At 39.7% G+C, this 13,556-nt stretch overlaps 1 protein-coding gene across 4 annotated transcripts in view; it reads right to left on the bottom strand.

The window, feature by feature from the left end:
• Positions 1 to 13,556, bottom strand: part of Uso1 (USO1 vesicle transport factor) — a 98,783-nt gene that overhangs the window by 71,023 nt on the left and 14,204 nt on the right. For 2 of the 4 annotated variants that reach the window (XM_029568521.1, XM_008843492.3), the window contains exons 4-5: positions 7,446 to 7,522; positions 3,458 to 3,469 (exon numbers count right to left, since the gene is read on the bottom strand). In XM_029568521.1, the coding sequence (XP_029424381.1) occupies positions 3,458 to 3,469; positions 7,446 to 7,522 (89 nt within the window). The remainder of the gene's footprint in view (positions 1 to 3,457; positions 3,470 to 7,445; positions 7,523 to 13,556) is intronic. The other 2 variants (XM_008843493.3, XM_029568523.1) reach the window with 1 other exon arrangement.

Here is a 13,556-nt window from a genome sequence, read left to right as displayed (position 1 = left end):
CCCCCTGCCTCTGCCTCCTGAGTGCCGGGATTAAGGGCGTACGCCACCACACCCGGCTGCTATACTTATTTAATCTGTAAAAATGAATAATCTTTTAGTGTAAGTGAAAAAATAGAAATAAAAAAAATTCCTTTGTTACAAGATAGATAAACCTCAGATACATTGTACTGGATAACTTTAGTTGTCAACTTGACACACCTGGGTAGAGGGAGCCTCAATTGGGGAATTTCCTTCATTGGACTGGCCTATGGCCAAGTCCAGGAAAATGTGGGGCATTTTCTTGATTTTGAGAGATGTGGGAGGGCATAGCCCACTGTGGGCGGTGACACCCCTATATAAGAAAGCAGGCTGAGCATGGGCCGGGGGGCATGGGCCAGTGGGGGATGACCCAGGGGAACAAGCCAGTAAGCAGCGTTCCTCCATGGCCTGTGCTTCAGTTCCTGCTTCCAGGTTTCTGCTCTGAGTTCCTACCTTGTGCTCCCTCATGATGAACCGAGACCCAGGAGATGTAAGACAAAATAAACGCTTTCCTCCCCAAGCTGGTATTGGTTAGAGAATTTTGTCACAGCAATGGAGAAACAAACTAAAACATACATTAAGCAAAATCAGTGACTAATCTTAAAGTCTTTACCCCTCTGAACACTTTTCAGGTCTGTTTAATGACTGGCTTTTAACTAAAGACATAAGTATGTTTGGTTTTAAAATGTATTGCAGCTGTACATTTTCCAGAGGTATAAACTATTTAAAAACATTTCTGGACTTATTTTGGAGCTCTGTATCAAGTCCATAGTCTATATTATAGAGAAAAAAAAATGCCTTCTAAGAGGAGATAATCTAGAACAAGGCATGGTGGTGCATGCCTATAATCTCAGCACTCAGGAGGATCACTGCAAGTTTAAGGCTAACTTGGTTTACAAAGTGAGTCAGGTTCTACTTAGTGTCGGGAGCCATGCTTGCCATAAGCATTGGAAATTAGAAGAGTGCCACTTTAAGAGTTTCTGAGCTCTCTGCTTCAGCGGTTTGAGCTGACAGGCTGTACCTGCATGATAAATCAGGTCTTCTAGAAAGTTAGTTTCGGTTCGGTCTGCAGGCACCAGAAGATGCAGCTACGTGCTGTATCCATAGTTACCTTTTTGTTTCTGTTAGAAAAATCACCTTAGCGACCCCCAACCCCGAGTGATACAAAAAGGAAGACTCTCCTGATCATACCCCTGGGTAGCTAGTGTTCTAGCTGATAGTGTCTCCCTTGAAAGTTGGGAGTATGGAAAGCAACCACGGTGCTGAGATCTGTGCAGGCTGAGGACCTGCCTTCATACTTTCTAAACTAAGTATTTATCTCTATGATGGAGGGACGTAGCTACAAGTGTCAAGTGTTCTTCTGGAGCTTTAGAGTTTAGACTGTATAGTAGTGAACAGCTCCAGAAGTTGATCTACTTGCAGACCTTAGGTTCAGGACTATCAAATTCCAGGATTATTCTCCATTGAAAAGATCTGTTCCAAAAAACCCAGGGCAGGGATACCTTTCCCTATCCACTTTACTGCCTGAGCTGAACCTCCTGCTGCCTGAAGACTTAGGCTTGTCAGTGTCTGTCCTTCTAGCTTTCTGCAATTGCCTCCCAAGTCTGTCTCTCACTGCAGGGCTGTGGCAGATAAAATTCAGGGTCCGTGTCTTATTGTCGGGAGCCATGCTTGACATAAGCATTGGAAATTAGAAGAGTGCCACTTTAAGAGTTTCTGAGCTCTCTGCTTCAGTGGTCAGAGCTGACAGGCTGTACCTGTGTGATAAATCAAGTCTTCTAGAAAGTTAGTTTCGGTTCGGTCTCCAGGCACCGGAAGATGCAGCTACCTGCTGTATCCATAGTAACTTGTTTGTTTCTGTTAGAAAAATCACCTTGGCGACCCCAACTCTGAGTTATACAAAAACAGCTGTGAGAACCCCACAAGGAGTTCTTTCTGAAGATCACTCCCCAACCTGTACCTGCCTTCCTTTAAATATAAATTCCTTGTATAACTTCAGACTTTTGTCTGAGTGTCTTTCTTGTTGAAGACCCAAGCCTGGTGGGCTTGGGGGGCGTTCGACAACTTAGCAAGACCTTGTATCAACAAACCAATCAACCAACCAACCAAATGAAGAAAGGAAATATTCTAACTAATGTAGTAGAATAGTCAATTAGTTAAATAGATATGTCACAGGGTAGCCAATTAGTTAAATAAGATTATATCTATTTTTTAGTGCATATCTAAATGATTTGTGTGTGTGTGTGTGTGATCTTTTTGAGACAGGGTCTCCCTGTAGCCTTGGCTGGCCTTGAACTCACAGAGATCTGCCTACCTCTGCCCCCCGAGTGCTGATTCTAAAGGTGTGTCTGCCATGCCCGGGTTCTAAATGAATTCTATTATCAACCAGTTATATGAATTACATAACTCAGAATTTCAAGATAGCAAAGTAAAGTAGACTTGGCCACAGTTTATTCAACTGAAAATCTATAGAATACTTAAAAGTAAGAAAAAAAAGGGCAGTGAGAGGGAAAATATTATTCTCCTATTAATGGTGTCAATGGCCTTTGATTTTTTCATCTTAGGAGAAAATAACACCTACCTCAAAGGCTGCATGAGGATAAAGTAGGATAATGGACATGAAAGGACTCTACAAACTTTAAAGCTCTACACAAACATAAGAAAACAATAGTAGAAACAGCTCCTGACCCATAACATTCAAAGGAAACAGCTTGGCTAGAGTCAACCCACAGTGCAGAGGCAGTTTCTGATTTCAAACAACAAATTAAAACACCACAAAAGGTAATACTATGTATTTTAGTACGTTAGTTTTCTGTTAGGTATTGGCAACATTGCTCCATAAATCTTAAATCCACTTTAGATAAAATTTCATTTTTAAAAGTATTTAGGAAAATTAGTGAAACAAAATAAAATAAAACTTATTTTAATTATGACAAAAAGAAATGTTGTTAAAGGTAACTGGAACTTCAGTTATCAGAAAAAAAAATTAATGAATTCTACAAATCAATGTAAAAATCAGTATCTAGAACATTACTGTGCATGCACTACTTTAAAGGGACAATATCAATATACACATATTCTCTGAACTGGAACACTTTCCAGCTCTTACTAAATTTAAGTAGATATGTATGTATACATATCCAAATATTACTTACAAATAAATTAAAATTTGTTTTCTAGGAAGTATACACAAGACAAATTTGAATAAATTATCCTGCCAGAGGAAAAAAACTAATTTTATTAAAAGATGCAATGAATTTTTTTTTCTGTCTACTGTGCACCAAAACAGATTACCAAAACTCCTCTTTAATTGTGGATTCTGATACAGTAACACAAATGTCAGTTTTTACCAGCCAGAAGAAATAGCATTTGACAGTGTCCTTTTACAGATCAGGTTTTAGGTTAAAAGCACCATGCATATGTAAATGCAAACTTTTACCTTCAATATCATCTGAAAAGGTAGACAAAAATAAGTAAGTGAAAAGTGGGAGACAAAGAAAATAGTTTATGTAGATGTATAAGCATAAGAGCTTTAAAAGATGAAATAAGCAATATAACTGGGAAAGAGGTCACATTTATTTTAGTCAAACATCTGAGATATCATAAAAATATATAGCATAGCCTCTATTTTTAGGACTATGAGATTTATCATTAAAGGGTTATAAAATACTAAGGTAAAGAACTCTAAAACAGAGTTCATTATGTCAGCTAACAATTATCTTTGAATGAAGCAATAAAGATAAAGTATTGGCTGTGTGGTGGCGCAAGTCTTTAATCCTGGAACTCGGGAGGCAGAGGCAAGCAGATCGCTGTGAGTTCAAGGCTAGCCTGGTCTACACAGTGAGTTCCAGGCCAGCTGGGACTACAGAGAGATCCTGTCTCAAAAAGACCCCCCCCCCAAAAAAAAAGTATTGATGATAGAACTGAAGAATACATTTATTAATACGGTTCAAGGCTAGCCTGGTCTACACAGTGAGTTCCAGGCCAGCTGGGACTACGGAGAGATCCTGTCTCAAAAAGACCCCCCCCCCAAAAAAAGTATTGATGATAGAACTGAAGAATACATTTATTAATAATCTGGCTGGGGGTTGTTTTTGTTTTTTAAGACAGGGTCTTTAGCTATGTAGGGGCTACTCTTTATGTAGACCAGGCTGCCTGGATCTCAGAGATCTGCCTGTCTCTTCCTCCTGATTGCTGGAATTAAAGGCATGTACCACCACACCAGGCTTTGTTTCCTGCTTTTTAAATTATTATTTACTTTTATTTTATGTGTGTTTTGCCTGCATGAATGTGTATCACATGTGTACAGTCCCCACAGAGGCCAGAAAAGGGTGTCAGATCCAGTAGAACTAGAGTTATAGAAAGTTGTAAACCATCAGGTGGATGATGGGAACCAAACCCAGGTCCTCTATAAGAGCAGCAAGTTCTCCTAACCACTGAGACATCTCTCCTAGCTCTGATGTCTGGCTTCTTAATATCTAGTTTTTAAACATTTACTCAAAAGTCAGGCATGGTGGTGCATGCCTTTAATCCCAGCATCCCAGCACTAGGGAGGCAGAGACCAGTGCATTTCTATGAGATCAAGGCTAGCCTGGTCTATATAGCAAGTTTCAGGCCAGCTGTGGCTACAGGGATACCCTGTCTCAAACAAAACAAAACAAAAACAAAAACAAAAAAATTTACTCAAATAAGTTTCAAAGAAAATGTTCTAAGAAAATTATTATGCTGTTTATTTAAAAGTTGTTCTCCCAGAGGCAGGCAGATCTCTGTGAGTTCAAGGCCAGCCTGGTGTACATAGTAAGTTCTAGGACAGCTGGGGCTATAGGGAGACCCTGCCTCAAAAAGGACCAAAAAAAAAAAAAAAAAATGTTGTTTTCCCTATTCATCCAAACAACTTTTGAATGCTGAATTAAAAATAAAGAGTACTAGAACCAAGGATTGTGGTATATGCCTGGAAACCTAGCACTCAGGAAGCAGAGGCAAAAATACTGGGAGTTCAAGGCCAGCTTGAGCTATGTGGTAAGTCAAGGTCAGCGTGTACTATACAGTGAAACCCTACCTCAAAAAATTAAAAAATAGATAAATAAACCCCAAATACACAAAAGAAAACAATAAAATAAGACACAGCCAGGGGCTGGAAAGATGGCTAAGTGGCTAAGAACACTGACTGTTCTTGCAGAAGACCCAGGTTCGAATCCCAGCAACCACATGGCAGCTAACAACTGTCCAGAACTCCAGTTCCAGAGGATTCGACAACCTCTTCTGTCCTCCGTGGGCAGTGCACGACACGGGTGCATTTACTTACATGCAGGCAATACACACATACACATAAAATTAAAATAATAAATAAAAATTTAAAAAGACACACGAAAAGGGAAAAAACAAAGCAACAATTACAAAAAAAAAACCAAACAAGATCTAAGGAAGAAAATATTTAAAAAAAATTTTTTTTTTTTTTAGCCAGGTGTGGTAGCACATACCTTTAATCCCAGCTCTCTCTGTGATCTCTGGTCTACATAGTGAGTTCCAGGACAGCTGGGGCTACAGGGAGACCCTGTCTCAAAATGACCAAAAAAAAAAATTTTTTTTTAGAAATTTTTTTGCTCTTTTTTGAAACAAGGTCTTCCTGTAGCCCCAGCTGGCCTTGAACTCACAGAGATCCGCCTGTCTCTGCCTCCCAAGTGCTTGGATTTAAAAAATTTTTGAGTGTGTTTCATCTAGTTTTCACATTTTAAAAACAACTAGGAGAAGGGATGGAGAGATGGCTCAGCAGTTAATAGCACAGGCTGCTCTTGCAGAGGACTCAGGTTCGGTTCCCAGCATCCAAAGAGCAACTAACAATAGTCTATAACTCCGGTTCCAGGGGATCCAATGCACACTTCTGACCTCTTCAGGCACCACATGCATATGGTGCACTTACATTTAGGCAAAACACTCACACATATAAAAATAAATGAATTTTTAAAAAGTAGGAGAAATAACCCGGGCGTGGTAGCGCACGCCTGTAGTCTCAGCACTTGGGAAGCAGAGGCAGGTGGATCTCTGTGAATTCAAGGCCTGCCTGGTCTACACAGTGAGTTCTAGGCTGGCTGGGGCTACAGGGAGACCCTGTTGCAAAAAGACCAAAAAAAAAAAAAAAAACAGGAGAAATAACATCTTTCTCTTTAAAGAACAGCCTTGTGAGTATATTCAAGTATTGCCTGGTGTGGTGCTTTGAATGATAATGTCTCCCATAGGCTCCAAGTATTTGAGCATTTTATTCCCAGTTGGTGGTGCTATTTTGGGAGGTCTTAGAAGGTGTGGCCATGCTGGAGGAAGCACTTCACTGGGTGTAGGCTTAGAGAGTTCTTAAGCCTTGCCAGATCTCCAGTTGCTCTCTGCTTCCTGTGCCTACTTGAAGATGTGAGCGCTTAGCTTCTGCTCTTACACCAGCCAGCTCTGTCACCATGCCTCCCCGACATGATGAACTCTTGCCCCTCTGGAACTACAAACTAAATAAACTCTTCCTTTTATAAGTTTCATTGGTCAGTGTTTCTATCACAGCAACAGAAAAGTAACTAATATACCTGCCATATGGATCAACAACATTTTTACATGGGTAATAAATGTTTAATAAATAGTTTCACCCCTGTGAAATTAATAAACTTGTAAGCAAGATATCAAATTTTAAGAAAAAGTACATTTAGTTCTCAGGGATTATGATTATTCAACAGAACTTCTTTCAGATGTTTCTGTTACTAGTATTCTATGATGTTAACATGTACATATATTTCTGTTTAACTTTTAATAAAATATGTGCAAGGTCAACACTTATTTGCATTTTTGTTTTATTATAGTTAAGTCTAAATTAGGTTTTTAAAACACATTTCTGCTCTTCTCTAAAATAATGGAAAACTCACTATGTCATACTGTAATAACCAACTTGACATGTGGAGAGTACTCTCCAACAGTACTGTGAAATGTTACTCAATGCAATATATAGAACAAAATGTACAGACATTCAACCAAACATTTCACAAAATGACAAGCTACCGTACTTTTAAGTATCCAAGTACTTTGAAACAAAAATGGAAAAGGAGGATATACCAAAGAAATGAGTGGATTTCAGACTGACTCATATCGTGTCATATTAAACAGACAACATAAAATTAAAACTTCAGCAAGGAATTGTAGTGCATGCCTTTATTCCCAGCAAGCACTGTGAGAGGCAGAGGCAGGTGGATCTCTGTGAGACTGAGGCCAGCCTGGTCTACTTAGCAAGTTCTAGGCCAGTGGGGGCTACAGAGAGACCCTGTTTCAAAACAAAGCAAAACAAAAACCCCAAACGAAAAGGAAGTATCTTATAAACAAATTTATAAAGTAAACCCAACTTTAAAGCAAAATTATACATAGAATATACAAATTTGGATGTATACGAAATTACTTACCTACTTCTTCCTCTTCGTCATTAGATATTATATTATATAGTGTGTCCAAAGCATAACCTATTATTTCAGAATCCGAACTGGAAAAAAGAAATTATTATACTTAACACACTGCTGGCTGGAATGTAAACTGGTATAATTTTAAAATAGTTTTTACAAGACCATTAAAATATTAATTCCTTTTCTAAAAATCTATTCTAAGACAGTATTAATATAAGGAATATGTAAACCAGGCATGGTGGCTCACACCTATAATCTCTGCGTTTGGGGGGCAGGAGGAGGAAGATGGCTGCAAGCTCTAGACTTGCCTGGGCTAAACACTGAGCTCTAGTCCAGTCTGGGTTACTAGACTCTGTTTTAAAAAATAAAAAAGGGTAAAAGGCTTATTTAGAATTGTAAAAATGTATAACTAACCAACCTGAATGGCCAACAAAAAAATAGCATATGTAAAACAATAATGAAAAAAAATTATCTAAAGATAATTGCTGGGCCTTGTAGCACACACCTTTAGTCCCAGAACTGGGGAAGCAGAGGCAGAAGCAGGTCTGTGAGTTCAAGGCCAATTTGGTCTACATAGTGAGTTCCAGGCCAGCTGTGGCTACAAGGGGATCCTGTCTTACAAAGGAGGGGAGGCACTCCGAAAACAAACTAGCAAAATCAGAACCACCTGGTTAATAGTATGTATGTGTATATTCACATATATTAACAGTTTTATCGTAGACTACATTCTCCACATTTTACCTTCTTAAAAGTCTTAAAGTAAAGAGGTATAACTTATCGTAACTGCACAAAACACAAACAAAACCCTCATAACTGTCCATATTGGTGAGAAACTGTTAAGCTTTCCCTCCAAAATCAGGAATATGTTGGCAATGAGCCCTCTTGCCACCTTTATCCAATACTGAAACAGAAGAGTAATAAAAACATACAAGAAAAATGGGGCTTGGGAGAGGGTTTGGCGGGCAAGAGCATTTGCTGTGCAAGCATGAGGACTTGAATTTGCATCTCCAGCACCCATATAAAAAGGTTGGGCAGAGAGTGGTGGGGCACGTATTTAATCCCAGCACTTGGGAGGCAGAGGAAAGTGGATCTCTGTCATTCAAGGCCAGCCTGGTCTACTAGTGAGTTCCAGGACAGCTGGGGCTACAGGGAGTACCTGTCTCAAAAAGAACCCCCCACCCCACCCCCCAAAAAAAAGCTGGGCAGGGCTGCATGTGCCTGTGAGCCCAGTAATTAGGAGTGGAGACGTGTGGATCTTAGGACATCAGTGTCAGGCAGCCTAACCTAAATGGCTAGCTTCGGGTTCAATGAGAGACCCAGTCTCAAGGCAACAAAGAAAATGATAGAGGAAGATACCCATGTCTGGTGTCTGCATGAATACACCCATAGGAATGCATGCACAAGATTATCAACAATGACTTATCTTGGGCACAGAATCCACTAAGAAACTACTAGAACTAATAATTTGCATTCAGCAGTCACCACTAAGAATTCACTAAGAAACTACTAGAACTAATAATTTGCATTCAGCAGTCACCAGATACATATTCAATATACAGAAATTAAGGGATCAGAAAATAAAATTATTTAAGTAATATCAAAGATAAATAAATAAAATATTTGGATTACATTTTCCTAAAAAAAAGCCTAGGACTTGTATGCTGATAAATAAAATTACTGAAAGAAATTACTCAAGAACCAAACAAACTGGTGGCACATGCCTTTAATCCCAGCACTTGGAAGGCAGAGGTAGATCTCTGAGTTCAAGGCCAGCCTCGTCTACATAGCAAGTTCCAGGTCAGCTGGGGCTTCAGGGAGACAGGAACGAAAAAAAAAGGTATCTGTGTTCCTACAAAGGTACTACTGTTAAGATGGCAATGTACTTCAACTTACTTTACAGGTCTCACACAATCTATATCAAAAGCCTACCTCTTACAGACATCAATAATGAACCATAAAAAGTTACACAGAAAGCAAGGGATCCAGACTAGCCAAAATAATATTGAAGAAGAACAGAGCTGAAGCTGGGCATGGTGGCACACACTTTAATCCCAGCACTTAGGAGGTAGAGGCAGGTGGATCTCTGTGAATTCAAGGCCAGCAGGATCTACACAGTGACTTCTAGGCCAGCCAAGGTTCTATAGTATGAACCTGTCTCAAAACCAAAAACAAGTAAGCCAAAGAACAGAGACTCATAGTTCTGGTTTTAAAACTAACTACAGAGACTAAAGAGTGGTTAAGGGCACTTACTGCTCTTTTAGAGAACCCAAGTTCTGTTCCCAGCAACCATGTCAGAAGACTCACTACCACCTTTAACTCTAGGTCTAGGTGATTCAATGCCCTTTTCTGAACCCTGTGGGTACAATACATGTAGAAGACACACACCCACAGGCATACACACACAAATAAAAATTTAAAAATAGGGGATGGAGGCTGGGCGTGGTGGTGCACGCTTTTAATCCCAGCACTCGGGAGGCAGAGGCAGGTGGATCTCTGCGAGTTCGAGGCCAGCCTGGTCTACATAGTGAGTTCCAGGCCAGCTGGGGCTACAAGGAGACCCTGTCTCAAAAAGACCAAAAAAAAAAAAAAAAAAAATGGGGGATGGAAAATGGCCCAGTGGTTAAGAACACTGTCTGCTTTTGCAGAGGACCCAGGTTTGGCTTCCAGCACCCAGTGTGGGTAACAATTGTCTGTAATTCCAGTTCCAGGAGATCCAATGCCCTCTCCTGGTCTCCGTGGGCACTGTATGACACAGATGCACTTACATACATGCAGGTAAAACAATCATACACATAAAAAATGAATTAAAAAAATAAAAAATAAAATCTTAAAAAACAAAAAAAAGGGGCTGGAGAGATGGCCCAGTGGTTAAGAACACTGTTTGTTCTTGCAGAAGACCCAGGTTTGAATCTCAGCACCCACATGGCAGCTAACAACTGTCCATTTCTCCAGTCCCAGGGGATCTGATAGCCTCTTCTGACATCTGCAGGCATTGCACGGCACAGGTATACTTACCTGATGCAGGCAATACACGCATACACATAAAATAAAAAAGTAATAATAGATTAAAAAAAAAAAAAAACCTAACTATATGACTGGGCATGGTGGCACATACCTTTAATCCCAGTACTCAGGAGGCAGAGGCAGACAGATCTCTGTGGGATCAAAGCCAGCCTAGCCCAATAGTACAGGCTAGCTGGGGCTACAGGAGACCCTATTTCGAAACAAAAACAGAAACAAAGCAAAACAAAACCCCACCAAACACCTAACTATACTGTTATAGTAATTAAGACTACTAGCAAGGTATATCAGTGTATACCTATAATTTCAGCACTTGGGAAGTGGAAGTAGGAGGTTCTAATAGTTCAAGGCCAGCCTCTGCAACTCTATGAGTTTGAGGCCAGCCTGGGATTACATGGGATCCTATCACAAACAAACAAACAAACAAACAAACAAAGACTAGGGCTAAGGATGTTGCTCAGTGCCCAATGGTAGAGCAAGCTGAGGTCCAGGGTTCAATTCTCAGCACATGAAAAGACAAACAGAACCAGAAAAACTTATAGTAAACTGAGGTAAGAACAGACATATAGGTCAAGTGAGTACAATGGAAAATCCATGGGAAAGATCAAAGTTGAATTCCTCTATAATTTCTTATTCAAAAGGAATGCAAAATGTATGAAAGACTGCTCACTTTGGTGGCACATATACTAAAACTGAAGCAATATGTTACCTATGCAAGAATGACATTCAAATCTAGGAAGTGCTCCATTTTAAAAACATGGACAGTGCCTGAGAAACACTATTCAAAGTTGTTCTTTCACACACACACACACACACACACACACACACACAGAGGATGAAAGACCTAAATATAAGAGTTAAAGCTATTAAAAAATATTAGAAAAGCCAGGTGTGGTAGCAACATGCCTTTAATCCCAAAACTTGAGAGGCAGAGGTAGGTGGATCTCTCTGAGTTCAAGGTTATAGCCCAGTCTACATAGCTAGTTCCAGGCCAGCTGGGGCTACAGGAAACCCTGTCTCAAAAAAACAAAAAACAAACAAACAAACAAAAAAAAACCCAAATATTTTCAGATAACTTGATGCCCAAGCAATCAAACATAAACCAGATAAACTGGACTCAATCAAAATTAAAAACTTCAGGTACATCAAAGGGTACCATCAAAAAAGTAAAAAGAAAATCTACCACAGAATTTTAAAAAAAGCATTTACAAATCATAGATCTGAAAAAGAACTTCTATCCAGAGAATTATAAACAACTTGGGGTTGGAGAGATGGCTCAGGGGTTAAGAGCACTGGCTACTCTCGCAAAGGACCCATGTTCGGTTCCCAGCACCCACATGGAGGCTAACAACTGTCCTTAACTCCAGTTCCAGGGGATCCAATGTCCCTTTCTGGCCTCCAAGGGCACCAGGCATGCATGTGATGCACTTAAATACATGCAGGGAAAACACTCATAAATATAAAATAAAATAAATAAAAAATAAAGAACTACTATAATAGTAGATGAATAAACCAATATAATAAGCAGAGACTAAGAGAATTCTCAATGAAAGTTCTATAAATGGACTATATGCATATGAAGAGACATTCAACATCAGTAGTCATTAGGATAATGCAAATCAAAACCACAATCAAAAAGTGAAATTAAGAAATACCCCTATATGCCTACCAGAGAGGTCATGAAAAAAGACAGTAACTAGTATTGGCAAGAATGTGAGAAAATTGGATCTTCATATATTGCTGGCGGAAATGTAAAATAGTGCAACTACTATGGAACACAGCCTGGCAATTCCTCAAAAACTTAAACAGAAGTTTATCACATGACCCAAAAATTACACTTGTAGATACATACTCAAGAGAACTCCAAATGCATGTTTACATAAAAGCTGGTACACAAACACTCATTGCAGTACTATTCAAAATAGCCACAAAACAGAAAAAACAAATGTTTGGCTATCAACTGATGGAGACATGAAACAGAGAAAACATATTATGTATGTGTACAATGGAATATTCAGTCATAAAAAGCTGATACATGGTGCAGCACTGATATATTATGCTAAGGGAATAAAGTCACAAAAGCCCTAGAATGTCTGATTCACTTAGCTGCAATACTAAAACAGTACGGTATGGAGAGATTAAGTAGATTAGTGATGGCTGGGTGTGGTGGTGCACCCCTTTAATCCCAGCACTTGGGAGGCAGACCAAAAAAAATAAAGTAGATTAGTGTTGCTAGGTACTGGAGGAAGGAGAGAAAGAAGATAGAGGCTTTCTTTTTAATGTGATGCAAGTGTTCTGAAATTAGGCAGTGGGGATGGTTGTATCATTTGGTGAATATATCCTAAAATGACTGAAATATATATATTTTAGGGAGCACACTTTATTTTTTTATTTTATTTTTATTTTTTTGTCTTTTTGAGACGGGGACTTCCTGTAGTCCCAGCTAGTCTGGAACTCACTATGTAGACCAAGCTGTCCTTGAACTCACAGAGATAGCCTGCCTCTGTCTCCCAAGTGCTGGGATTAAAGACATTCACCACCACACCTGGCCACTGTTTTTATAAAAAACAAAAAACAAAGTCTCCCTATAGCTGCAGCTGGCCTGGAACTCACTATATAGTCCAGGCTTGCCTCAATCTCACAGAGATCTGCCTGCCTCTACCTCCTAAATGCTGGGATTAAGGGCCTGCACCACCACACCCAGCTCATTAGCAGAATTCTGAATGTTAGGTACATGGGTTAACTATTATATTGACAATGAGCAAACAGAAAGAGAGATGGCTGCAGAAACAGACCCTAGCATTCAATCAAACTTTTAAAAATCTTCTCAGAGTATCAGGCATGGTGGTATACATCTTCAATCCCAGCACTTGGCAGGCAGAGACAGGCAGATCTCTGTAAATTCAAGGCCAGCCTGGTCTACATAACAAGTTTCGGCCAGCTGGAGTTAAGGGAGACCCTCTCAAAAAGACCAAAAAAACAAAATAAAATAAATAAATGCCGGGCGTGGTGGCACACTCCTGTAGTCCCAGCACTTGGGAGGCAGAGGCAGGCAGATCTCTGTGAGTTCAAGGCCAGCCTGGTCTACACAGT

Source organism: Nannospalax galili, unplaced genomic scaffold (genome assembly GCF_000622305.1).
Source record: "Nannospalax galili isolate Female #2095 unplaced genomic scaffold, S.galili_v1.0 scaffold800, whole genome shotgun sequence".
NCBI lineage: Eukaryota > Metazoa > Chordata > Mammalia > Rodentia > Spalacidae > Nannospalax > Nannospalax galili.
The sequence above is the reverse complement of the archived record's forward strand: the minus strand, read 5'-3'. Positions and strand labels throughout refer to the sequence as shown.